Here is a 27,584-nt window from a genome sequence, read left to right as displayed (position 1 = left end):
AAAAAAGTCGGAAGTGGCGCTGTGGCTCAAGTGGTAGAGCGCCAGCCTTGAGCTGAAGAGCTGAGGGATAGCGCTCAGGCCCAGAGTTCAGGCCCCACGACCAGACCCCCCAAAAAAGAGATAGAATACTTGCCTAGGAATCATGAAGCACTGAGTTCAAACCCTAGTGTAACAAAAACAAAAAAAAGTGAAAGTATACGTCTATAAAAGCACATATATGGGTACCTGGGAGAAACATTTAACATCTCCCAGCTTTGATATTCTTATCTATAAAATGGAGATAATTTTTCATTCCTTCCTTTTTTTGGTCAGTTGTGGGGCCTGAACTCTGGGCCTAGGTGCTGTCCCTCAGCTATTCAGCTCAAGGCTAGCACTCTACCACTTGAACCACAGCACCACTTCCAGCTTTTTCTGCTTCCTTCCTTCTTTATTTCCTTTCTTTTTTCTTTTTTGTGTATGTGTTTGAAACAAGTTCTTGCCATGTAGCCCAAAGTAGCCTTGAATGAACTTTTTTTCTTTCTTTCCTTTCTTCCTTGTTTTTTATTTGCTTGTTTGCTGTTTTTGTTTTGTTTGCCAGTACCAGGATTTGAACTTAATTCTCTACCATTTGCACTATGCCCCCCACCCCTGGTGTTGAAATTTTAGTCCTCCTGCCTCTGCCTTCTTAGTGCTGGAATTACAGAGGTGTGTCACTATACATGGCTTGAGATTTTTGTTTTTCTTAAGTTAAATATGGCCAGGTTAAAAAACACTATGAGGGATGGGAAGGTGGCTCAGTGGTAGAGTGCTTGCCTTGCATGCATGAAGCCCTGGGTTCAATTCCTCAGCACCACAAAAAAGCTGGAAGCAGTACTATAGCTCACGTGGTAGAGTGCAGCCTTGAGCTGAAGAGCAGAGGGACAGTATCTAGGCCCAGTGACCATCAAAAATGAATAAATAAAAATAAAAGTTTCACAGACTTTCCTGCTTGGACTGGCTTCAGCTATGATCTTCAGATCTCAGTTTCTTTACTAGCTAGGGTTACAGGTGTGAGCCCCTGGCACCTGACTTAAACTAGAAGTTTTGCTGATATGCTCTGGTGTGCATCTATTTTCATCCATTGGACTGAGCATTCAGAGAATTCTGTCAATATGGCAACTTATTTCTATCAATTCTGGGAAATAGCTTTGAATTATTCATCAAACATCTCATTCCTTTTTATCTATTCTTTCTTTCTGGAACTCGTATGTATAGATATTGGATTTCTACTTCCCAGAAAATAACACTATTAAATATGATAGATTTCTTTTCAGTTGTCTGTATGTATACTTAGAAATAAGTGAGATTACAATTGAACATGTGTTTTTTGCATCTTGAATTAGCATTCTTTTAATACTTTAGAAAGCCTGCATAAACATCATTTCTATTTATATGATCTTCTAAAATTCTTGAGCAAAATGTGCATTTCTGTAGTGAACAGTTGAGGACAACATGCTTAACTTTAGCCATGTGTTCATAGTCACTGGAATCATGTCAGGTTCTGTTACTGTGTATCTACTGTGTATCTGTGAGTATGAGTGCTTTTTTGGTTTTTGGGTTTTTTTGGTTCTGGTCTTGGGCCTGAACTCTGGGCCTGGGCGCTGTCCCTCAGCTCTTCAGCTCAAGGCTAGCACTCTACCACTTGAGCCACAGCACCACTCACGCCTTCTGCTGAGGAATTGAACCCAGGGCCTCATGCATGCAAGTGCTCTACCACTGAGCCACCTTCCCAGTCTGAGTATGAGTGTTAAAGAGAACAATAGTAAATAAGTTTATATGTGCTTATAAACTATGAAAAAAAGCACAGTTCATGAACTGTTTATAAACTTAAAGAGGAACAGTTAAAAATATGTAAGTATATTGCCAGTCACTGGTGGAAGTATAAAGCTCCCCTAAATCCAGATTTTTGTTACTATTTTTAATTTCCTAATAGAATCTTAATAGCAAAGGTTAATTGGGAGGAAAAGAGAAAAGTCTCCAGCTCAGTCTCCTAGCTGCTTGTCAGTCCCTGGACTCTGCCAGACTCTCTTGTCCCAAACCTTCACAAATGATGTTTTCCTCACCTGTTCTATGGTTGTCTCCTGGTTAGTCTCTTTCAAACCACAATGTAAATTATATCTTCCCAGAGAGCTCTTCCTGATGCAGCCCTCCTCCCCCAAATCTTTCACCAACCCCTTTTTATGCTGGCACCAGTGGCTCACATTTATAATCCTAGCTACTCAGGAGGCTGAGACCTGAGGATTATGGTTTGAAGTTGGTCCAGGCAGGAAAGTCCAACTAACTATTAAAAATCTGGAAGTGGAGCTGTAGGTCAAGTTCTAGAGTGCTAACTTCAAGCAAAATGTCAGGAACAGCACCCAGTTCAAGCCCCAGGACTGGCACACATATACACATAACTTTTAACTTTTAGTGACAAAGTTCTGGCTTGGATAGAAAGAATTTCAGGACCTAAGGACAATTAAAAAAAAAAAAAGAGGAGGGAGAAGGTTCTGGGGAAGGGATATGCTAGTCCATGAGAAGGGCCATAGCAGCTGACCCTCCATTAACAGTTGCTGATAAAGCTCAAATACTAACCCCGGTGCTCTGGAAGTTTGCTCAGTTCCCTTCTGAATAAACTATGCCATGTGCAAACTTCCATTATCAACAGCACAGGACATACCAAACCCCTATTAAGGGTAAGATCCTGGTCACCTCATCCCATCCTGAGGAGCAGCAGTAATATCAGAGGAAAGTCCCAGAGCTGCTACTTGGGTGAAGCTGGACAATAGGAAACCCTACCCTGGTTCCCCTTAATAATAATTTAATCACATTATGAAACTGTTTTATGCAATAATTTGTTTAATTCACTCACTATAGTATAAATCCATGAGACTTAAACTAGTGTATGCTCAACTTGAAAGCAAGGTATAGGCCCATAATATGTCAATATGGGACTTGGACTTACTCGGTGCTGTCCCTTAGCTTTTCCCATAAGCTTAAAACTAGCACTCTACCACTTGAGCTACACCTCCATATCCAGCTTTTTTTTTTTTTTTTTTTAGTCTGTCAGCCATGGGACTTGAACTCTGGGGCTGGGTGCCTATCCATGAGCTCTTCAGCTCAAGGCAAATGCTCTACCACTTGAGCCACAGCACCACTTCTGGTTTCTAGTGGTTAATTGGAGATAAGACTCTCACAGACTTTCTTTCCCCTGGCTGGCTTTGAACCTCGATCTTCAGATCTCAGTCTCCTGAGTAGCTAGGATTACAGGAGTAAGCCACCAGCACCAGGCATATCCAGCTTTTTTGTTGGTTCATTGAAGCTAAGAGTTCACAGTCTTTTCTGCCCAGGATGGCTTTGAACTTGCATCTTCAGACCTCAGCTTCCTATGTAGCTAGGATTTCAAACATGAGCCACCAGTGTACTGCATAAGAGCAATCCTATCATCCAGGTATGGTGGTGCATGCCCAGCATCTAGGAGGCTAAGGTAGGAGGATCACAATTTCAAGGCTAGCCTGGAATATATAAGTGAAACATTATCCTGATTTTTAAAAGGTAGTCTTAATTGTGGAAAATATGAATTATTTATTTTATACATTTTAAGTAGTGAACATAAAAAGATTTAAGACTACGTATAAGTCATTTAGAAGAACTCATAACTAATAAATCACAGGCTGGGGATATAGCTTACTGGTAGAGTGCATGCCTATTATATTCAAGACATTGAGTTTAATCCTCAATACCGGAGAGGGGGGTGGAGGAGAGAAAAAAGAAAAAGGAAAGGGGGAAAAAAAAGAAAAAGTTAATTACATACAAATATTTAAATTCATGTTGTTATAGAGTAGTTACTGTAGTCTTAAAACTAATACACACTTTAAACTTCAGGTTACTGAAATTCAAACATGTATAAAAGCAAAAATAACAATGTAACAAATAATCCTATAACCATCAGCCTGCTTCAAAAACCATCCCTTCCAGGTCAATATTGTTTTTTTTGTTTTTTTTTTTGTCGGTCGTGGGGCTTGAACTCTGGGCCTGGGCGCTGTCCCTCAGCTCTTCAGCTCAAGGCGAGCGCTCTACCACTTGAGCTACAGCGCCACTTCCAGTTTTCTGGTGGTTTATTGGAGATAGGAGTCTCACGGTCTCTCCTGCCCCGGCTGGCTTTGAACCGCGATCCTCAGATCTCAGCCTCCTGAGTAGCTAGGATTACAGGCGTGAGCCACCAGTGCCCGGCTTCCAGGTCAATATTGTTTATTCATACTTTCTCTTTCTTTCAGTGACTATTCTAAACTAAATTCTACTCATGGTATTATTTTATCTTTTAATACTACAAGATATATCTCAAAGGACCTTGTGTGTGTGTGTGTGTGTGTGTGTGTGTGTGTGTGTGTGTGTGTGTGTGTGTGTGTGTGTGTGTGTGTGCGCATGCTCGCTAACACTCGGGCTTAAACTCAGGGCCTTGAGCACTTCTTCTTTTCTGCTCAAGGCTAGCACTCTACCACTTGAGCCATAGTTCTACTTTCAGCTTTTTGGAGATTAATTGGAGATAGGAGATATGAGTATAAACAGATTTTCTCAGATCTCAGTCTCCTCAGTAGCTAGGATTACAGGCATGAGCCACCCACACAGACTGTTTCCTTCCTTCTTTTTTTCCTTCAGTAACTCAGGGCTTAAACTCAGGACCTCGAGCTTGCTAAGCTTTCTTGCTCCACTTGAGCCATGCGTCCAATCCTGCCTTTTGCTGACTGGTTTGAAGATGAAGTCTCAGGCTTTTCTGCCAGGAATGCCCATGAACCTTAACCCTCCAGATCTCATCTTCTAAACAGCTAGGATAATGGGCATGAACCACCAGCAGCTTGCTTTTTCTTTTTTTCCTTTCCAGCAAGGTTTTATTATGTTGACCAGGGTGGCCTTGAATCCCATGATTCTACTGCCTTCAGCCTCCTCTGGACTGCTGGGATTACAGCCATGTACTACTATACCTGGCTATTTGGGAAGATTTGATTGGAGTATATTATAAGCATAAGTGTCCAGCTCAATTTTTTTTTTTTGTCGGTTATGGGGCCTGAACTCTGGGCCTGGGCACTATTCCTCAGCTTTTCAGCACAAGGATAATGCTCTACCACTTGAGCCACAGTGCCACTTCCAGATTTTTCTGCTTATGTGGTGCTGAGGAATTGAACCCAGGGCCTCATGCATGCAAGGCAAACATTCTACCACTAAGCCACCTTCCCAGCTCCTCCAGCTCAATTTTTTAAAAATGGCACCCATCTATATAAAACATACACCAATGCTCCTTTATCTCCACTTTCTCCCTTTCCATTACTACCCTAACTCAGGTAACTATTAACTTCTAACACTCAGATTGTTTTGCCTTATTTTCAACTTCATATAAATGCCAGGTGCCAGTGACTCCTGGATGTAATCTTAGCTACTCAGGAGGCTGAGATCTGAAGATTGTTGTTCAAAGCCAGCCTCAGCCTGGGCAGAAAAGTCTGTAAGACTCTTATTTCCACTTAACCACCAGAAAATCAGAAGTTGTGCTATGGCTCAAAGGAGAACCCTAGCCTTAAGCAAAAAAGCTCAGGGACAGTGTCCAGACCCTGAATTCAAGTTCAAAACAAAAAGCTTACATAAATAAATAGTGTGATATGTGAGGCACTAGTGGCTCATGCTGTAATCCTAGCTACTCAGGAGTCTGAGATCTGAGGATCCTGGTTTGAAGCCAGCCTGGGCAAAAAACTCAGGGACAGCATCAAGGCCCTGAGTTCAAGACTCACAACTTACAGGGTTTTTTGTTTTGTTTTTTTTGTTGGTGATGGGGCTTGAACTTAGGGCCTAGGTACTATCCCTGAGCTCTTTTGCTCAAGGGTAGCACTCTACCTTTTTTTTTTTTTGGGGGGGGGTCTGGTCGTGGGGCCTGAACTCTGGGCCTGGGCGCTGTCCCTCAGCTCTTCAGCTCAAGGCTAGTGCTCTACCACTTGAGCCACAGCGCCACTTCCGGCTTTTTTCTTTTTGCCTATGTGGTGCTGAGGAATCAAACCCAGGGCCTCAGGCATGCAAGGCAAGCGCTCTACCACTGAGCCACCTTCCCAGCCCAGCACTCTACCATTTTAAGCCACAGATTAAAATGTGAATTGGTGAATTGTAGATAACAGTCTCACAGGGAGTTTTCTGCCCAGGCTGGCTTCGAACCACAATCCTCAGATCTCAGCCTTCTGAATAGCGAGGATTACAGGCCACCAGCACCTGGCTGACTGACTGGTTTTACTCTCCATGAAGTGCATATTGTTGAGAATATTTTTTTTGATTTTCATTACTGTGCAGAATTCCTTGCATATTCCATGATTTCTGTATTTTATTGTTAGTAGGCATTTAGATTGTTTCCAACTTGGTACTATTACTGATTTTGTTGCTATGAACATTCCAATGCATGTATTTTCATGTACATATGTTCACTTTTTTGTTGCTAGAAGTAGAATTGCAGAATGGCATATTCATAGATATGTTACAGCATAGTTTTAGTAGATATTACTAAGGTGTCTACATGAGTTTTTTTCCTTCATACTAATATCATACTCTCAATTTCACACCTTAACAATTCTTACTATTCCACAGTATTACATATTCCATAGTATGAGTATTTCAGATTCTTCTTCAAGATTGCCTTGCAACTAGGCATAATAGTTCATGCCTGGATCACCAGCACTTGGAAGGTTGAGGTAGTAGAGCCATATTGTGAGATCCTCTATTTAAAAAACAAAACAAAAAAGGGGACTGGGAATATGGTTCAGTGGTAGAGTGCTTGCCTCGAACAGATGAGGCCCTGGGTTCAATTCCTCAGCACCGCATAAACAGAAAATGCCAGAGTGGTGCTGTGGCTCAAGTTGTAGAGCACTAGCCTTGAGCAAAAGCAGCTCATGGACAACGCCCTGGCCCTGAGTTCAAATTCCAGGACCAGAAAAAAACAAAACAAAAAACCTCAATCTTCTTTGCCTTTTCCATTTTCAAATACAATCTTAGAATAATCTTATCATAGCTTGTCAATTCTGAGTCCTTTTTATTTATTTTATTTTTTTCAGGTCAAGTTGAATGCTCTACCACTTGAGCCACAGCATCACTTCCATGTTCTCATGGACATTCTTGCTGGGGTTGGTTTTAAACCGAGATTCTCATATCTCAGCCTCCTGAGTAGCTAGGGTTACAGGCGAGCTACAGGTTCTCAGCTCTGAGTCCTTATTAATCCACATGCTTCTCTTTTGCCTTTTTGTTTTGTTTTGTTTTGTTTGTGTTTGTCCTGGAGCTTGACAGCACCCAGGGCTTGCGTGCTGTCTCTGAGCTTCTTTTGTTCCATGCTCTACCACTTGATCCACAGCTCTACTTCTGTATTTTTTGGGAGTTTATTGGAGATAAGAGTCTCACAGAGAGGCTGGGAAGGTGGCTCAGTGGTAGAGCGCTTGCCTTGCATGCATGAGGCCCTGGGTTCGATTCCTCAGCACCACAGAAGCAAAAAGAAAAAAGCCAGAAGTGGCGCTGTGGCTCAAGTGGTAGAGCGCTAGCCTTGAGCTGAAGAGCTGAGGGACAGCGCTCAGGCCCCACAACCGTACCAAAAAAAATAACAAAGAGTCTCACAGATTTTCCTGCTTAGGCTGGCTTCAAACCTCAGCTCAACTGTTTTTTTTTGTTTGTTTGTTTTTGTTTTTTTTGGGGGGTCCGGTTGTGGGGCTGAACTCTGGGCCTGGATGCTGTCCCTCAGCTCTTCAGCTCAAGGCTAGCATTCTACCACTTGAGCCACAATGCCACTTCTGGCTTTTTCCATTTTGCTTATGTGGTGCTGAGGAATGGAACCCAGGGCCTCATGCATGTAAGGCAAGCATTCTACACTGAGCCATCTTCCCAGCCCTCAATTGTTTTTTTTAGTTTATTTATTTATTTATTTTGGTCTGGTCATGGGGCCTGAACTCTGGGCCTGGGCGCTGTCCCTCAGCTCTTCAGCTCAAAGCTAGCAATCTACCTCTTGAGCCACAGCGCCACTTCCGGCTTTTTTCTTTTTCTTTTTTCTTTTTTTTTTTTTGTCGGTCGTGAGACTTGAACTCTGGGCCTGGGCGCTGTCCCTCAGCTCTTCAGCTCAAGGTGAGCGCTCTACCACTTGAGCTACAGCGCCACTTCCGGTTTTCTGGTGGTTTATTGGAGATAGGAGTCTCATGGTCTCTCTTGCCCGGGCTGGCTTTGAACTGCAATCCTCAGATCTCAGCCTCCTGAGTAGCTAGGATTACAGGCGTGAGCCACCAGCGCCCGGCTTTTTTCTTTTTCTTATGTGGTGCTGAGGAATTGAACCCAGGGCCTCATGCATGAAAGGCAAGCACTCTACCACTGAGCCACCTTCCCAGCCCCTCAACTCTTCTTTATACTGCAATTTATTTGTTAGAGAAATCAGGTCTTAGCTGGGTGTGGTGGACTATTCCTATAATCCATTCTGGAGGATATAGTAGGTGGAAGCTAGCCAGAGGTACACAAAGAGCCCCTATCTCAACATACATACCAACAAACATAAATTAGGTCATCCTCTTTAGAGAATGGTAAACTCTGGCACCTCAGACCACTTCCTGTTGAGCAAGTGAGGAAAGGAATGTTGAGTTTGTGAGAGCAATGGCATTTTAGAGGTGCTTGAAAATTGCTAGAGTACTGGTAAGAAAACATTGTTATCATTAATTGGCTGTAAGAACTGAAGTTAGTGGAGGGTAAGAATAGAGACTAGAAATGTGTGGGGTTGAGTGTTGGCCTCTAAAAAGTTGCATTCTGAGCTGGGCACTGGTGGCTTATACCTGTAATCCTACCAATTTAGGAGGCTGAAATCTGAGGATCACAGTTCAAAGACAGCCAGGCAGGAAAATCTTATGAGACTCCAATGAACTACTCAGAAAGAACTGGAAGTGACACTGTGGCAGAGCAGTGGCTCACGTGGCTCACGTGGCAGAGCACTAGCCTTGAGCAAAAGAAGCTCAGAGACAGTGCCCAGGCCCTGAGTTCAAGCCCCAGGACCGGAAAAGAAAAAGAAAAAGAAAAAAAAAGTTGCATTCTGATCCTAGCAGCCTAGGATCAGACATTTGGAAGACTTGTGTGTGTGTGTGTATGTGTGTGTGTGTGTGTGTGTGTGTGTGTGCACAGTACTGTGTGTGCATTAGTACTGGGGTTTTAACTAAGAGCCTGCACACTGTCCCTTCACTTTTCACTCAAAGCAGGTGCTCTGGGCTGGGAAGTTGGCTCGGTGGTAGAGTGCTTGCCTTGCATGCATGAAGTCTTGGGTTCAATTCCTCAGCATCACATAAGCAGAAAAAAGCCAGAAGTGGAGCTGTGGCTCAAGTGGTAGGGCACTAGCCTTGAGCTGAAGAGCTGAGGGACAGTGCCCAGGCCCAGAGTTCAGCCTCCAAGACCAACAACAACAAAAACAAGCAAGTACTCTACCACTTGAACCACAGATCCTCTTGTTTTTTTTTGGTGGTCAATTGGAGATAAGAATCTCAGGGAATTTTTTGCCCAAGACAGCTTCAAACCAGGATCTTCAGGTCTCCTGAGTGGCTAGGATTATAGGCATGAGCCACCTGCATCTGGCTCATATCCTTTTTATTGAGACAATATTAATATTCATATCCAGTATATCCATTCCCACCAGGGGTAGAGTTATCATGAAGCTAATGAAACTTCAGAGTCCCTCTCTTGTACTGGCCCCACACTAGGAGTAGTAAGAGGAAGTTGGTTGTTCTGCTGGGAATCAAACCTGTGTACTAGATAAGGTCTACTACTCAACCACATCCTCACACATGGAGAAGCTTCCCTCCCCCCATCTTAGGGCTTGAATTTAGGGCCTGCGCACTATCCCTGAGCTACTTTTGCTCAAGGCTAACACTACCACTTGAATCACAGCACCCCTTCTGGCTTGTTCTGTGTATGTGGTACTGAGGAAATGAACCCAGGGCATCATGCATGATAGGCAAGCACTCTACCACTAAGCCATATTTCCAGCCCTCCAGAAGCATTTCTATTTATTTTGGTGTGTGGGGGTTTCCAGTCGTGGGGACTGAACTCTGGGCCTGGGTGCTGTCCTTCAGCTCTTCAGCTCAAGGCTGAGCACTCTACCACTTGAGCCACAGCGCGGGCCACTTCCGGCTTTTTTTTCCTGCTTATGTGGTGCTGAGGAATTGAACCCAGGGCCTCATGCATGCAAGGCAAGTGCTCTACCACTGAGCTACCTTGCCAGCCCTGAAGCATTTCTAATAGCCTAAGGAGATCTCAGAAGAGTCCTGAATCTCCAAGTCTTGAGCTATTTGTTATGATTTATTTTCTCTTTATTTTATTTTATTTTTGGGGGGGGTCCGGTCGTGGGGCACTGTCCCTCAGCTATTCAGCTCAAGGCTAGCACTCTACCACTTGAGCCACAGCGCCACTTGCGGCTTTTTTTTTTCTTTTTGCTTATGTGGTGCTGAGGAATCGAACCCAGGGACTCAGGCATGCCAGGCAAGCGCTCTACCACTAAGCCACCTTCCCAGCCCCTTTATTTTCTCTTTAAATATTAATATATATATATATATATATATTTGGCTGGCCCTGGGGCTTGAACTCTGGCCTTGGGCACACCATGAGCTTGGGTACATCCTGAGCTTTTGTGGTCAAGGCTAGCACTCTACCACTTGAGCCACAGCTCCATTTCTCGCTTTTTGTGTTAAATGGAGATAAGAGTCTCATGGATTTTTCTGCCTGGGTTGGTTTCAAACCACAATCCTCAGATCTCAGCCTCCTGAGTAGATATGATTACAATTGTGAGTCACAAATGCCTGGTTAACCACTAATTTTTTTAGTCAAAGTCTGTATTCTATTTCTTAGAGGTACCTCATATTGCAGGATCTATGAAACTGTATCCACTTTTGGCCCATTTACAAATTCCCTTAAGTAATCACCAATGTACTCAAGAGTCTATCCAGTAGCATTCCCAAAGGAGCCAACCATTCTAAGATGATGGCCTGTCTGCAGAGGAACAACTAGTAACACGAAGGTTCCTAAAACTATATACTATAAACCTGTAGTTACCACTAGGAAGCTTGTGGTTAATTTTTACTTGTTTGCATCCAAGGGTTGGCCTTTTTAGTCACATGGAAGTGCATTACTGTAAAAAAAATATCCTTGGGTATCTGATAAAACACAAATTTGGTTTAGGGACCCTCTGACTGAATTCCTATATGCAGCAATAATAGGATTCACAACCCAGCATTGGGCTGCAGGCTTTGATCGACCTTGTCAAACACCTAAGAGTACCTGAAATGGGGATCACCATCCCTACCCCCCACTCACTGCTCCTTAAAGACAATGTCCTCCCTCCATCCTTAGTAAAACGTGATGGAAAGTCTGATCCATAACAACTACTAGGTTATTTGTGGATGCAAAGCCACGTGAAGCCGCCAGGGGAAAAGTCACGTCTTACACCGTACTGAAATGGACGGACCCTAGTAGAAGTGGAGTATCAGGACGGAGTAGTCTATTGGGGACTGGAAGGTTCACCAAAGCCCTGAGGGCCTAGGCCCGTCCTTATCTCCTCTTCAAGGACCTGCGGTTGGCTTCTCCAGGATGGAAGCTTACCCCTGCGTTCTCCACTTGCCCTTGTGCCCGTGGACCGTGGATCTTCAGCGATCTGAATCCCACCACACCCCAGGCCCGCCAGGACACCCCCCTCTCCCTTCCCCCCACCCCCTCCGCGGATTCGTTTTCTGAAGCCGCAGCCCCGGGAGGACTCTGTTCCAGCACCTGCAGGGCCCCAGTGCTGCCCCGGGAAACGTGGCCCAGGAGCCGTCACCCTATTCAGAAACGCCCCACCCATCCTGGCCAGATACACAAATCACAGTCCCTACGAGTGCGCCAGATCCAACCCAAGTGAGACACTTCGTGGTTGGCCAAGGCCAGAGGCCGGGCAGCCCCAGCGCCTGGGCCACTGCCCAGTCCCACCTGCCAGTCCGCCAAGGCCCAGGCTGCGGTTGTCCCCGCCCCGTCCGGCTCCAGCTAAAACCCGGAGCGGAGTCACTGCACCCTGGCGCGGCGGACTGGGCATGCGCAGTGAGCAGGGCCGGCTCCCTGCGCCAGGTGGAAGCGTTCGCCGTGGTCCCAGCGGCTGCGCTGGGTATGCGGTACCGGCTGGCGTGGCTGCTGCACCCCGCTCTGTCCAGCACCTTCCGCTCGGTCTTCGGCGCCCGCCTGCCGCCTCCGGAGTGTCTCTGCGGGTAAGCGGACCGAGCCCCCGGGCACTCGGGGCCCGTAGGTCCCGGTGGTTTGGCTCTCGGCTTGCAAAGTGGTGATTCAGCACTTAGAGCCGCCGCCGCCGCCCCTCACGCTGCCAGTGCCCGTCGGCCTGGGGCGCGGGTGTCCGCACGGACACCCCAGAAGGGCGGGAGGGCGGGCGGCGCGGCCCGGAGCGAGGGCCCGGCCCGGCGGCCAGGGCGGACGCGGACGGTGACCCGGGGACGCGGGCCGTGTGCCACAAGTGCAGGGGCGCGGGATGGGAGCGCTCAGCCCGGCCCAGGAAGGGGCCCTGGAGGCGGAAGCGGGCCCCGGACCCCCCGATGGGTCAAGGCATCCCCAGGGTCCGGGGAGACGGCCCCCCATCCCGCGCCCCGCAGGACCTGACTTCCCAGGACCCGGGAAATGCCCGCGTTGGGAACTGTGAAAGTTTGCTGCCGCCGCGGTAGCGAGGACGGTGTTAGGTTTCCCGTCGCGGGACATTTGGAAGTCGGAGGGTACCCAGGAGATCCTCCCCTTGCTTCGCCCCCAAACCACCCGAGGCCCAGACAGATTGTGTGGCTCCCCCTCCGGCAAAAGCAGGTTTAGGACATAGGTTTGGGGGTTTTGTTTTGTTTGCTTGCTTGCTTTTGCATGCTTTCTCCACTACATCTCTGCTCTGTGTCGACACCAGAAGTTTGCAGTCCTGGGGCGAAAGCTAAACACGGTTGGCATGATCTAGCCTTGCTTAGGTAAATTATTTGAACCTCTTCTGGTTTAAATTGATAAATATTTAGCACCTATTAAATTTCAGTGCGCTGTGATAGATTGTGTTATCTCTGTGATCAGTCTTCCAAGGGACTTCGGACTTGCTTGGAGCCCATTGGAAACAATGAGTTTCAGCCAGGCGCCTGTTGTCACGCCTATAATCCTAGCTACTCAGGAGGCTGAGGAGACTGATGGAAGCCAGCCCGAGCAGGAAAGTCCATGAGACTTTCATCTTCAATTAATCAGAGAAAAAGCTGGAAGTAGCGCTGTGGCTCCAGTGGTAGAGTGCTAGCCTTGAGCAAAAGGAGTTCAGGGACAGGGTGCAGACCCTGAGTTCGAGCCCCAGCACCAGCAAAAGAAAAAAAGAAAAGAATGAGTTTGACCAGGGCTGGGAAGGTGGCTCAGTAGTTGTTTGCCTTGCATGCATAAGGCCCTGGGTTCGATTCCTCAGCACCACATAAGCAGAAAAAGCCGGAAGTGGTGCTGTGGCTCAAGTGGTAGAGCGCTGGCCTTGAGATGAAGAGCTGAGGGCCAGTGCTCAGGCCCAGAGTTCAAACCCCATGACCGACAAAAAAAAGGGGGGGGAGAATGAGTTTTACCAGGATCAGAAAATTGACCGGATGGCATTGCAGAAGCACTTGGGAGGCAGAGAGAGATTATTGAAAGAATGCGGGAAGTGGTAGTATTTGAGCAAGTATGAGTGTAGTCCAGCCCTGATGTGCAGGTAGTGTGTGTTGGGAGGAGAGTAACAGATTGATTTAGTTGAAGCTTTAGAGAATTTCTTTTAGGAACTCAAGGAGGACAGGTATCAAGTCCTGTATCATAGTAGTAGATAATGCTAGCCTGGGACTTAAATTTTAGTTGGGATCTTTTTCCCAGTTAAATAATTGAATATTAAAATTCATTAAAAGTTTTTAACTGGGGTGACTGGGCATGGTGGTGCACATCTGTAAGTCCTAGCACTCAGGTGGCTGAGGCAGACAGCAGGATCTCAAGTTCAAGCCCAACCTAGGTACAAAAGAAAAAAAATGTTTAGAGTTGCAGTGACTGGGCATAGTGGTACACACCTGTAATTCCAGCACTTGGAAGACTGAGACAGCAAGATCTCAAGCTCAAGGACATCTGGATAAATAGCAAGAGCCTATCTCAAATATGTGTGTGAGTGTATGGAAAGAGAGGGGGGTGTAGAGGGATGGGCTGGGGTGATCTAATGAAATTAGTTTTTTTTTTTTTTTTTTCCGGTCGTGGGGCCTGAATTCTGGGACTGGGCGCTGTCCCTCAGCTCTTCAGCTCAAGGCTAGCGCACTACCACTTGAGCCACAGCACCACTTCCGGCTTTTTTCTTTTTGCTTATGTGGTGCTGAGGAATCGAACCCAGGGCCTCGAGCATGCAAGGCAAGCGCTCTACCATTGAGCCACCTTCCCAGCCCTGAAATTAGTATTTTAAGTAAACCAGATGGCTGTGTTCAGGATGTAAGAGAGATCTCAAGCAGAGAAATTTACCTATTAAGACAGTGTTTGCTGTTTGGACTATGAAGGTAGCTGTTCTACTAAGAGGGGCTAATGCAAATGAGAAATCATTGGGACTAGTTTTCCCCTTCACTGGGAGCTGCAAGATAAGTGGGTATGGTGAGTACCAGCAAGATGCTTACTGTCCTCTCATCAGAATGCTTCACCTTGCTTTATTTTCAATTCATCCCCGATAGGCTAGGTTTAGCTTTCTCTCTTTTTTTGGGGGGGGGGTCCAGTTGTGGGGCCTGAACTCTGGGCCTGGGCACTGTCCCTCAGCTCTTCAGCTCAAGGCAAGCACTCTACCACTGAGCCACCTTCCCAGCCCTGGTTTAGCTCTCTTTTGTCCCTAGCTCTCTGTGTGTGTGTGTGTGTGTGTGTGTGTGTGTGTGTGTGTGTGTGTGTGTGTGTGTGTGTGTGTGTGTGTGTGTGTGTGTGTGTGTGTGTGTGTGTGTGTGTGTGTGTGTGTGTATTTTACTGGGGTTTGAACTCAGGACCTTGTGCTTGCTGGGCAGGTAGTACTCTGTCACTTGAACCACTCCACCAGCCCCAGAGTTTGGAGTTTTAAAGGAAGTATCTATTTAAAGTTTTATATTACTAAGTGGTTTTCTGTGTTCCACTGTAATTAGGTTTACTTTGTGGTTTTCCCCACTGCTGTTCACTTAAATTGATGAAGTCCCGGGCATAAGTTGGCCAAATAGAGTCAAGATTCTTAGAGAGAAGGGAATTACTAAGATTCAAAGCATGATGAATGAGATCAACTATCTAGAAAGCTGAAAATCATAAAAATGAGTGACAGGATATTATGGAATATTCAGGTTCAATTAAAGGGATCAGGGCATAGTGTTTTTTTGGGGGGGGGAGGGGTCCGGTCGTGGGGCCTGAACTCTGGGTCTGGGCGCTGTCCCTCAGGTCTTCAGCTCAAGGCTAGCGCTCTACCACTTGAGCCACAGCGTCACTTCTGGCTTTTTTCTTTTTGCCTATGTGGTACTGAGGAATCGAACCCAGGTCTCATGCATGCAAGGCAAGCACTCTACCACTGAGCCACCTTCCCAGTCCCTAGTTTTTTGTTTTGTATTTGTTGATCATGTGGCTTGAACTCTGGGCCTGGGCACTGTCCCTAAGCTCTTTTGCTCAAAGTTAATTCTTTGAGCCACAGCTCCATTTCTGGTTTTCTGGTGGTTAATTGGCGATAAGAGACTCATGGACTTTATTGCCCTGACTGGCTTTGAACTGCAATCCTTAGGTCTCAGCTTTCTGAGCAACTAGGATTATAGGTGTGAGCCACCAGTGCCTATCCAGGGCATACTTTTAGAATAGAGAGTACTAACATTAAAAGGTACCACATAGCCGGGCGCTGGTGGCTCACGCCTGTAATCCTAGCTACTCAGGAGGCTGAGATCTGAGGATCGTGGTTCAAAGCCAGCCCGGGCAGGAGAGACCGTGAGACTCCTATCTCCAATAAACCACCAGAAAACCGGAAGTGGCGCTGTAGCTCAAGTGGTAGAGCGCTCGCCTTGAGCTGAAGAGCTGAGGGACAGCGCCCAGGCCCAGAGTTCAAGCCCCACGATTGACCAAAAAAAAAAAAAAAAAAGGTACCACATATTCAGATTTGTGGGGGAGGTATCCTTTTTTGCCCAATCATGTCAGTAAGCTATTTATTTCATTTGGTAATCTGGATCAATTACTCCCACATATTCAAATTTTCAAGAAGTTAATCAACCTGTTATACTTAGTAGGAAGAATGTTTCAACAAAGTTGTCCATAGAGGTCATGATAGTGTGTTTACTGATGTTTAACCAGTGTTTGTCTTGCATGAGAGCCTGGAATAACCTGTTACACTATAGCACTTCTGCCATTATTGGTGCATCCATCTTTTAGTCTAATATTTATATCTCCCTTGACCCTCTTTTTCTGAGGTAGGGTCTCACTGTTAACCCAGTCTGGTCTTGAAATTTTTTTTTTTTTTTTTTTTGTCGGTCATGAGGTTTGAACTCTGGGCCTGAGCGCTGTCCCTCAGCTCTTCAGCTCAAGGCTAGCACTCTACCACTTGAGCTACAGCGCCACTTCTGGTTTTCTGGTGGTTTATTGGAGATAAGAATTTCACAGACTTTCCTGTCTGGGCTGACTTTGAACTGCGATCCTCAGATCTCAGCCTCCTGAGTAGCTAGGATTACAGGCGTGAGCCACCGGCGCCCGGCTGGTCTTGAACTCGTGATCCTTCTACATCAGCTAGGGTTGCAAGTGTCTGCTACCACCTCTAACCTAGTCTAACCTCCCAAGAAAGATGTATAATATCAGTTCATTTAAAAAGTAGACCTCTGTTCACCTAAGTGGTAGAGCACCAATGAAATAAAGATCTGTATGGGACTATATGGAGTTGTCTGAAAATTTGGGGGACCTAGAAGTAGTGGAGCAATCTCTGGCAACCACTTGGGACACCTAGATATCTGTCACCTTGCTTTGCAGGTGCTGCTACTTTGCGTTTTTCCCCCACTTCTTTCTTTTGTTTGTACTGTGGCTTGAACTCTAGGGCCTGAGTCCCCTCCCTGAGCTTTTGTGCTCAAGGCCAGTGCTCCACCACTTCTAGCACTTGAGTCACAAGTTCACTTCTGGCTTTTTGTGGTTAATTGAAGATAAGAGTCTCACAGTCTTGTCTGCCAGGGTTGGCTTTGAACCGCAATCTTCAGATCTCAGCCTCCTGAGTAACAAAGATTACAAGTATAAGCCACTGGCATCTGGCTCCACCCTCTTTTTATTATTAGCTTCAATAGGAGTTTCAATTTAATGTGCTTATTGTGTGTAATAATGCATCTTGATCAGTCACGGCTTCCATCATTCCTCTCACTCCACTTCTGTCCTGTACTTTGCAATTCTGTATTCCACAGACTTTGTTTTTTATTTTATTTTATTTTTTGGAGGTCCCGGGCTTGACCTTTGTCCCTCAGCTCTTCAGATCAAAGCTAACACTCTACCACTTGAGCCATAGGGCCACTTCTGGTGGTGAATTGGAGATAAGAATCTCACGGACTTTTCTGCCTGGGCTGGCTTTCAATAGCAGTCCTCAGATCTCAGCCTCCTGAGTAGTTAGGATTACAGGCATGAGCCACAGGCAACTGGCCAGACTTTATTTTTTTGTTTTTTGCTTTTTGCTGGGGCCTTTCATCCTCAGTATTATTGACATTACTTGGGCCAGATAATTCTTTGTTTAGGGCTGTTGTGTACATTATAGAATCCTTGTCAGGATCTGTGGCCTTTCTCTGCTCACTACATGTCCAGATCAACCTTCATTTTGTACTATTTAAAAATGCTGCCACTGGCTCAAGCCTGTAATCCTAGCTACTCAGGAGGCTGAGATCTGAGGATTGTGGTTCAAAGCCAGCCTGGGCAGGAAAGTCCGTGAGACCCTTATCCCCAATTAACCACCAGAAAACCAGAACTGGAGCTGTGGCTCAAGTGGTAGAGCACTAACCTTGAGCTGAAGAGCTGAAGCTCAGTGCCCAGGCCCTGAGTTCAAGCCCCAGGACTGGCAAGACAAATAAGTAAAAATGAAACAAATAAAATAAGAATGCCTGGAGATGGGCATCAGTAGCTTATGCCTGCAATCCTAACTACTCAGGAGGCTGAGATCTGAGTATCAGGATTGTAAGCCAGCCTAGGTGGGAAGTCCATGAGACTCTTACCTTCAGTTAACCACCCAAAAAGCTGGAAGTGGGGCAATGGTTCAAGCGGTAGAATGATAGCTTTTGAGAGAGAAAGCTTAGGCACAGGACCTTGGCCCTGAGTTCAAATCCTAGCACGGGCAAGTGTGCGCATGTGTGTGCATACACACACACACACACACGCACACACACCACACACACACACACACAAGTGCCTGCTGAAATTGCCACATGTCCCCGAGGAGGGAGTAAAATTGTCACCTGTTGAGAACTACTGATTGTAAACATTGCCTTACCAATAGCAATTATGAAGGGATAATTAATGACCTGTTTTCCTCATAGTCTTACAAAGTACCATATTATTACCAATCCACCCAATAAGTGTTTTTCACCTCTGGATATGACAATGTACAACTGGAATTTGCATGAGTATGTGTTAATGACATGGAGGTTATTGAGGTGGCCTATTTTTATCTTACTCCATAGGACTCCATAGGACCATGATGATGATGATGATGATGGTGATGGTGATGGTGATGTTGATGGTGGATGTATTGTGTACCAGGCACTATATGCTTTGAAGAAGCTTAAGCATATTTTATAGAAGCCCTGTGAAGGCTGCCCAAATTGGATGCAACTTTAGGGACCCCTCCCTGCCCTCCCCCCATCAGTATAATAGACCCAGGGAACATTTTATCTGATTCCTGAATTACAAACTGAAATGGTTTAGGGCTGAGAATGTGGCTTAGTGGTAGAATGCTTGCCTAGCATGCATGAAGCCCTGGGTTCAATTCCTCAGTACCACATAAACAGAATAGCCAGAAGTAGTGCTGTGGCTTCAGTGGTAAAGCACTCACCTTGAGGTGAAGAGCTCAGGGACTGTGTCCAAGGCCTAGAGCTCAAGCCCCATGACTGACAGAAACAAAAAACAACAACAACAACAACAAAACCCCAAAACTTGAGACTATCTAGTTTGACCAAGAGTCCATTAGTCTGGATCTGAGGAGCAAAGAGATCATTTGTTAAAGGTGAAATGTAACTACTAAACTCAAAGTAGTCAGTACCTCTCGGTAGGCTTGAAGCATCACACTAACCCAGCATTATCTAAGGTTTCCAGATTATATACCCTCTGGTTCTGACAGAAAACAAATGAGCCTTCAAGTGGAAATGAGTAGTAATGATTTGCTTTCCTTAGAAAGTTCTTTTGAGATTATTTGTTAGAAGACTGTGGTCTGAGTTATCCTTTGGAACCATGACAGCAGTCTTTAAGCTGTCTTTGCCGTTCTGTGTTCATGGAGCATCTAAAATGAAGATAGCCATGTGGGAATATTAAATCTGAGGTTCAAGAAATAATAACTATGTATGGTATAGTCTTTTTGTTTTGAAATAATTCCGTTAAGATTTTTTTCTCATGTGTATGTGTACATGTGTACCAGTACTAGGGCTTGAACTCAGTTTTGCACTCTTCCTTATGTTTCTCTGCTCCAAGACTGGTGCTCTACCACTTGAGTCATACCTCTACTTCCAGATCTGTCTAATTCAGATCTGGATTGTTTGACATAAATGTTGATTATTGTTAAGGAGAGAATTTACCCAAAATTTAAGAATTTTACTTCTATTTTTATTGTATTTAGTGCTTGCTACTTTTAGTTGGTTTCTGAGACTGTCAAGTTTCATTTTAAAATCTTCAGTGGGGTCTAAAGTAAGTAATTGCTAAAAGTTTTCAAATCATTGTGAATAAAAACTTGAATTAAAATATTGAGTATATAAGGCCAGGTGTTGAAGTCTCATGCCTGTAATCCTAGCTACTCAGGAGGCTGAGATCTGAGGATCAGAGGTTGAAGCCAGCCCAGACAGTAGAGTCCATGAGACTCTTATGTCCAGTTAATCACTAAAAAGCTGGAAGTGAAGCTGTAACTCAAGCAATGGAGCTCCCCTGGGCCTGAGTTCAAGCCTCAGTACTGGCATGTTGAATCATACTGTTTTTACTTGCTTCCTCTATTATGGCCAAGATAACATAAGCCAAAATAATTGTCTCACGACACACCCAAGAAGGTTTAGGTAATTATCACTCTAATTAGGCAATTATATCAGCCTTCTCAGATTAGAAGCTACTTCCTACTTCAAGTAAAAATATTTCTCTTGATAACTTTTGTTTTTGTTTTGTTTTATTTTGGGTCCAGTCTTGGGCCTGAACTCTGAGCCTGGGCACTGTCCCTCAGCTCTTCAGCTCAAGGCTAGCGCTTTACCACTTGAGCCACAGCACCACTTTCGGCTTTTTTTTTTGCTTATGGGTGCTGAGGAATTGAACCCAGGGCCTCCAGCATGCAAGGCAAGCGCTTTACCACTGAGCCACCTTCCCAGCCCCTCTCTTGATAACTTTTGGTGATGAGTATTTATAATATCAATAATTCTTTTATCATCCCTTTTTATTTTACTGTTTTATGTTATTTCAAAAACTGTCTTCTATAACTTATTGAGAAACTAGTAATCTAGCATGACTTCTTTTTTTTTTTTTTGAGCTTCACATTAACTGGAACTTTATTTCTCTAAACATTGTCAGTTTGAGAAGAAATCCACAGTAATATGTAGATTTATCTTGTCATTTAAATTCTAAGGTGTCTTTTTGATTCTTGGTAAAATTTTATCCAAAAAACGGGATACATATATATTTTAAAAATATGAACCATTAAAAAGAATGAAACATGAAATCAAGTGATTTTATTTTTGGCAGCCCCTGTTTTTTCTTTTTAAGTTCCTTAAAGACATAGCTGGATAAAAGGATCACTGACTCCAAGTCTTTTTGAGATAACAAGTGATGAAATAAAAAAGAAAACCCACACTCACAAACAAGACCAGGTAACCCATTCCCTCCCATGACCTAAGGTAAAAAACATGAAGAATTTTATTTTATTTTATTTTATTCTTTTTTGGGTCCAGTCGTGGGGCCTGAACTCTGGGCCTGGGCGCTGTCCCTCAGCTCTTCAGCTCAAGGCTAGCACTCTACCACTTGAACCACAGCGCCACTTCCGGCTTTTTTCTTTTTGCTTATGTGGTGCTGAGGAATCGAACTCAGGGCCTTAGGCATGCAAGGCAAGCACTCTACCACTGAGCCACCTTCACAGCCCAGCATGAAGAATTTTAGTAACGATTCAGAATTCATCTTTATATCCTACCTGCTTCATTGGTGGAAGTTTAGAATCGTGATTTTTTTTTTAAGATTCTCACATGTATGTATATAGATTTATATAAACTCATATTAGATGACAACTGATTTTTTTTTAAGTTCAGGCAGAGAAAGAAGCAATCATTTTTAACTAAAACCTTCTATGATTTTGATGACAGTCCAACTCACTATTCTTTAGCCAAAAGCAAAGTTCCATAGTATTCATTTAAAATCTTATTGCTTTACAACTGCAGTATACCTTCCATTAAAAATAAAAAGATGAAGAGGTCAACCCAGTGATTAATCTGACATGGCTTTCATTGGGGAAATGGAGGAGGTGGTAGCAAAGAGAAGACCAATAAACAAAAGGTACTTAAACACTTCATATGCAATGGTGAGGGCAAAGAGAGAGAGAAGGGGGGGTTATTTCAACACATGGGAAAAAGCAACATGACTTGTTTTCACAAACTGAACATATCTATATAATTAGCATATGACCATAGAACAAACCCTCCTCCTCCTTCTCCCCTCTAATCACTGCTGCCCCCCTTTCCCCAAAGGAAATGACCCTCCAGACCTGAAAGCATAATTTGACATATTCAGGTACTTTATGTACACTCAAGAACTATGCCTGGGCTAGCTTCAATCTTGGATCCTCAGATCTCAACCTTCTGAGTAGCTAGGATTATAGGCATGAGCCATCTGTGTCTGGCTTGTACATTGATTCCTACCATACACTTCTCTTTATGATGTACAGTATATATAGTGAGATAAAGTTTCCGCTCAAGGATGTTTTTGACAGATGGATTTTTACAGATCTTCTACCACCTATGCTTGTTTTATATGGGGAAGAAAGAGGAAAGAACTGAAAGATTCTCTTGGAGCATTTGTTTAGACTCACTTTGATTTTTGTCTTTTTGTTGTGTGGTGTTGTGAGCAAGGAGAATGGGGTCGGGAGGGTGGGAGGGTGGTAACCAGGAGCTGAAGTAGAAAGCCTTAAGCACCACCTCTGCTCCTCCCCTTCCCACGCTTCCTCTTTCTCTGTCCTTCCAGCTTTACCACAAATCAACTGTGCCTGACTGCAGTTGGGCGAGTCACTTAATCACTGGGCCTTTGTTCTTCTTTGGGTTGAGGAGGATGACCCTTGCAGCTGCTGAGAGCCACCACTTAACAATTTATAGTGCGTAAGACGTGGTTAAAAAAACCGGAGTGATTTTTAGGATTAGTTTTGTGTGCTGACATTCTCTCAGTTTCTGACAGCCTGAGACTTTGCAGAGGTCACTTGTGAAAGACCTTGTCCTCAAATCACACCTGTAAGAAACCTTCTCTGACTATAGATGATAAAGATATAAAGTAGAAACTTGGTTCATTTGCTTAAATCTTTATAAAATCTCCAGGAAGTATTCCTTTCTAACCCTGTCGTTTTGGGAATTTACAGCTATTGATAAGCATGCAGGAGAACTAAAACATATGTGCCAAGGACTGATATTTAAAGTGATACTGCTATAGGATTCATTGAAAATGCAATCACCCTAATTCATTTAAAGTTTTGGGTATTTTTGTTGTTGTTTTCTTTCCTTTTAAAATAAACTTTGTTTTGTATTGTTTTGTTTTTTGCCAGTGCTGGGCCTGGGCACTGTCCCCAAGCTTCTTTTGCTCAAGGCTAGCACTCATCATTTGAACCACAGAGCCACTTCTAGCTTTTTCTGTTTATGTGTAATCAAACCCAGGGCTTCATGCAGCTAAGGAAACATTCCACCACTAAGCCATGTTCCAAGCCCATAAGCTCCTTTTTAAAATAAAATAAGATGAAAAATAATAATAAAATAATATTTTGTGCTGAAATATCCCAAATCTGAAAATAAGGCCACCAACTTAGTTAAACAGGCCTGGGAGTCTTTTTAATAGTCACACGGTGACTATACCCCACTATTTGAGTAGTGGGATGCAATGAGGTCTTTTTCCCATGAGGGTCTTTTAAAGGAAAAACCACTCGTGGGGGTGGGGGTTTGTCAAGGCAAGCAAGCAGATTTACAGAAGCAAAACATAGCCTCGAGTTGCAGAAGTAGAAGCAAGACATAGTCTTGAGCTGGTCAGCATGACCAATACTATCCATACTAAGCATACTTGATTACAAAAGTCAGAACATGTCCTTGGGTATGGGTAGTCTATTTTACAGAAATGATTTTTACTCTTCAATGCTTGGTAAGAAATGTATGCATTATCCTGCCTACGTAATTGTAACTCCTCTATACAGTATGTTCACAAATAAAATTAAATTAAATTAAAAAAAAAGAAATGATTTTTACTATAAGCTCTTGACTAATACAGCCACTCATTATAGCTGGTGATAAACCTCAAGGTTGTCAATGGTCTTCAGCAAAGTTTGTGGTAAACTGCAAAGCTGCCAGCTTGGTAAACTTGAGTGGAGAGATATTATTTTGCTTTTTAGCAACGATGGAAAAGGCTTAGGCTGACTAGTGGCCATTGGACATGGAGTTTCTCTCTACAGAGGGGTTCTACTTTTAATATTTGGCCCCATTTTTAGTAATCAATAACTTTGTTATGTTTCTGATTGTACATTTTACAGTGCCAGTACTAGAGCTTGAACTCAGAACCTCACACTTTTGCTCAGCTTTTTTCACTTATGACTGGAGCTATGTTACTTGAGCCATTTTGAGTTCAGCTATATTGCTGGTTAATTGGAGATAAGAATCTCAGGACTTTTCTATCCAGGCTGGATGTAAACTGATCTCAGACCTCAGCCTTCCGAGCACCTTTGGTTACAGGTATGAGCCAAATGTACTGGGGCTGAGAAGAATGTTTTGATATGTAAATTTGACTGTTGGCATCATCACTTACCTGATCTAGTTTATAGGTTATCATTTCTTTTGTTGTTATTGTTGTTGTTGTTGTTGTTGTTGGTTGTGGGCCTGAACTCTGGGCTTGGGTGCTGTCCCTGAGCTCTTCAGCTCAAGGTTAGTGTTCTATCACTTGAGCCACAGCACCACTTCCAGCTTTTTCTGCTTGTGTGGTGCTGAGGAATCGAACCCAGGGCCTCATGCTTGCAAGGCAAGCACTCTACCACTGAGCCACCTTCCCAGCTCCTTGATTATTATTTCTAAATTGTCTGTCTTTAAATTTGTAGAGTGCATTTGATGGGGGGAGTGGGTAGGGATTAAAAGTCAAAGTAGAATTTCCCAATCTGTTATTAAATAGGCTGTGAAACAAAGGATTATAAAAGGTCATTTGAATAAAAGGCCATTTGCATGGGAATTTGGAAATGACCTTTTATTTGGGAATTTGTTGTCAATTTGACATTTAAGCCTCTATATATCTTAGTCTGTGAATGTGTATGTGTGAGCGCATGTGGTGCTAGGGATGGAGGCTCACACATGCACAGCATGAGCTCTGCCTCTGAGCTATAGCCCCAAGCCCAGTGCTTGAGTTATCAGTAGAGATTCTGGTGGTTGTTCCGCTGATACCAAGCTCCTCTGTTTTCCATTGTATTCCTCATGCCTTTTTTTTTTTCTTCTCATTAGCAGGCCTTGTTCAGGCATTCCTTTCTACTTTGTCCCTTGTCTTGTATTTGGTATGCTTCTACTCACCCCTTTCATTAAACCCTTAGTGCCCACTGGACAGCTTTATTGCTAGCTTACATGATAAGTTCTTTTTACTCGTCTGGTTCCTTTAGGGTTAGGGCTCTAGGACACTCATCTTTGTATATTAGTGCTACTTCAGTTTTTTGTGTGGCTATGGAGGGGGGTGAGAATGAGCATAAGAGTTTTAGTTGTAATGGAATGGTTTGGGACAAATGACCTAAGTTTTTTTTTTTTTTTTTTTTTCCAGTTATGGGGCTTGAACTCAGGGTCTTGGTGTTGCCCCTGAGCTCTTTTGCTCAAGGCTAATGCTCTACCACTTAAGCCACAGTGCCACTTCTGGTTTTCTTGTGGTTAATTGAAGAGTCCCACAGACTATTTTGCCTGAGCTGGCTTTAGACCACAATTCTCAAATCTCCGCCTCCTGAGTAGCTAGAATTACAGGTGTGAACCACCGACCAGTGTCCAGCTCTGAGCTTGTTTCTTTTTTTTTTGTTGTTGTTGTTGTTTTGTTGTTGTTTTTTTGGCCGGTCATGGCGCCTACCACTTGAGTCAGAGTGCCACGTCTGGCTTTTTCTGCTTATGTGGTGCTGAGGAATTGAACCCAAGGCCTCATGCATGCAAGGCAAGCGCTCTACCACTGAGCCACCTTCCCATCCCTGAGCTTGTTTCTTTTATAGCTTTTTTTTTTTTTTTCCTCCAGAGCTGAGGACTGAACTCAGGGCCTTGCACTGGCCAGGCAAGCACTCTTCTACTGAGGTAAATCCCCAACCCCTGAGCTTGTTTCTTATAGGTAAATTGAGATGAGCCCACCTAGAGATTTTGTTACAGTGTAGAATCTGACTCTAGCCCTTGAACTTCAAAGGACTGCATAGCATAAAATGACTCTTCCAGCTTTTATTTCCTGTGAGAATAGCCATTGTCTCAAATTCTGGACAGTATCAAATGTTTAATTGTAATAACTAAACATCTCTTCAGTTATCATTATGCTGAAAACTGACAGTTCTGTATTTTAGGAAGTTTCCAATGTATGATAACATCTCTAAAAATTGAAAGAAACTATTGCTTGTAAAATTTTGACTTTGACAAGTTAAAAATATCGAATAAATATCTGAGAATGCATTTGAGTTAGCACTTGTCATCTAAAATGTCAGAATGTTTGCTTATTGGAGAACATTTGCAACAAATAAGATTAGTCTTGAAGTCTTTTTTTTTTGTTTTTTGGTCGGTTGTGGGGCTTGAACTCTGGGCCTGGGCATTGTCCCTGCTCTCTTCAGCTCAAGGCAAACGCTCTACTGCTTGAGCCACAGTACCACTTCCCAGTTTTCGAGTGGTTTATTGGAGATAAGAGACTCACGGACTTTCCCGCCCAGGCTGGCTTTGAACCACCATCCTCAGCTCTCCTGAGTAGCTAGGATTACAGGCTTTAGTCTTGAAGCCTTATGCTATTGAGAAACGGAGGCAGTCATGTGATCTCTTGAGTGTGCATATATAAGTGCACAGACAGGTAAGTTCCTCATTAGAGGAGTTCCCAGCCCTTGCCATCAGTTCACCAGGAGGTAAGGACCAAATCTGTGTAGGAAGTGTAGGCTGTGTAGGCTCCAGGTAAAGCCAGACCACCTACTGAATGAATATGACTGGGAATGGGTCTTGTTTGAAAATGTTTTTACTGTTTCTTTTGCCTGTTTTACTGTTTCTTTTGTTAGGATATTTAACTGGGAGCATTGTTACAATATAAAATTTAGCTAGTTCTTCTTAATCCTGACTACAAAGGTTTAAAAGTACTTTCACTTATTTTTGCGTGTGACTTCCAGAATGCACATACCTCTTCTTTCTCAGTCACACCAGGAATATTGATCAGACACAGTTTCAGTGTCCAAATAAGTTAAAGCCATCACTGGTTAGCCTCTGGGCATTTATAAATGGTTCTTACTGGGCTAGGAGCTCTCAATCTTGTGCTTTCTGTCTACCTGCATCCTACTCTCTCTATTTTACCATTTAAATTGTTTTTGTGTGTGTGTTTTTTAATTGTATGAGAAAATTGAAGTGTAGACAAGTGAAATCTAATCCTTGAAAAGAAGCACAATATAACTTATAAGTTGAGGTGGCTATCCTTATATGATTTTTTTTTTTTATTGGGGGTTGGTGGTGGTCCTGGGTCTTGAACTCAGGGCCTAGTTGCTGTCCCTGTGCTTTTGTGCTCCAGAGAATAGTATTCTACTTTGAGGCATAGCACCATTTCCAGCTTTTTGATAGTTAATTGGACATAAGAGTCTCACAGACTTTTCTGCCTGGTCTGGCTTTGGACTAGGATCCTCAGATCTCAGCCTCCTGAGTAGCCAGTATTACAGGCTTGAGCTACCACTGCCTGGCTATCATGATTTTTTAAACCTCTAATAAACTAAGACTGTTTTACTGCTACAGTGAGCTATATTGTATCTTCTCAACGATTCTGGATTAGATGCAAGTTTTAGAGCATCATCTTCACTATCATCATCATTGTCATAGTTGTTGTCATCACCATTCCACTATATTTTAACGATTTGTAACCCTTCGGCTGCTCCTAAGTTAGACTAGCAGGGTAGAACAATCGAGGGAGTTGTGGGTCAATGATGGTGATGG

At 43.9% G+C, this 27,584-nt stretch overlaps 1 protein-coding gene across 3 annotated transcripts in view; it reads left to right on the top strand.

Moving 5' to 3' along the window:
- Ide (insulin degrading enzyme) overlaps window positions 1–27,584 on the top strand; it is a 96,598-nt gene that overhangs the window by 2,401 nt on the left and 66,613 nt on the right. For 2 of the 3 annotated variants that reach the window (XM_070021192.1, XM_070021191.1), the window contains exon 1: window positions 12,115–12,263. The exons of the other annotated variant lie outside the window; for it this stretch is intronic. In XM_070021192.1, coding sequence (XP_069877293.1) covers window positions 12,166–12,263 — 98 coding nt within the window. In that variant the 5' untranslated portion in view covers window positions 12,115–12,165. Of the gene's footprint in view, window positions 1–12,114; window positions 12,264–27,584 lie in introns of those variants that run through there. 3 annotated transcript variants of the gene reach the window in all.

The sequence above is a fragment of the Dipodomys merriami genome, unplaced genomic scaffold, assembly GCF_024711535.1.
Source record: "Dipodomys merriami isolate MVZ:Mamm:240054 unplaced genomic scaffold, mDipMer1.0.p SCAF_14, whole genome shotgun sequence".
Taxonomy (NCBI): domain Eukaryota; kingdom Metazoa; phylum Chordata; class Mammalia; order Rodentia; family Heteromyidae; genus Dipodomys; species Dipodomys merriami.
The sequence above is the reverse complement of the archived record's forward strand: the minus strand, read 5'-3'. Positions and strand labels throughout refer to the sequence as shown.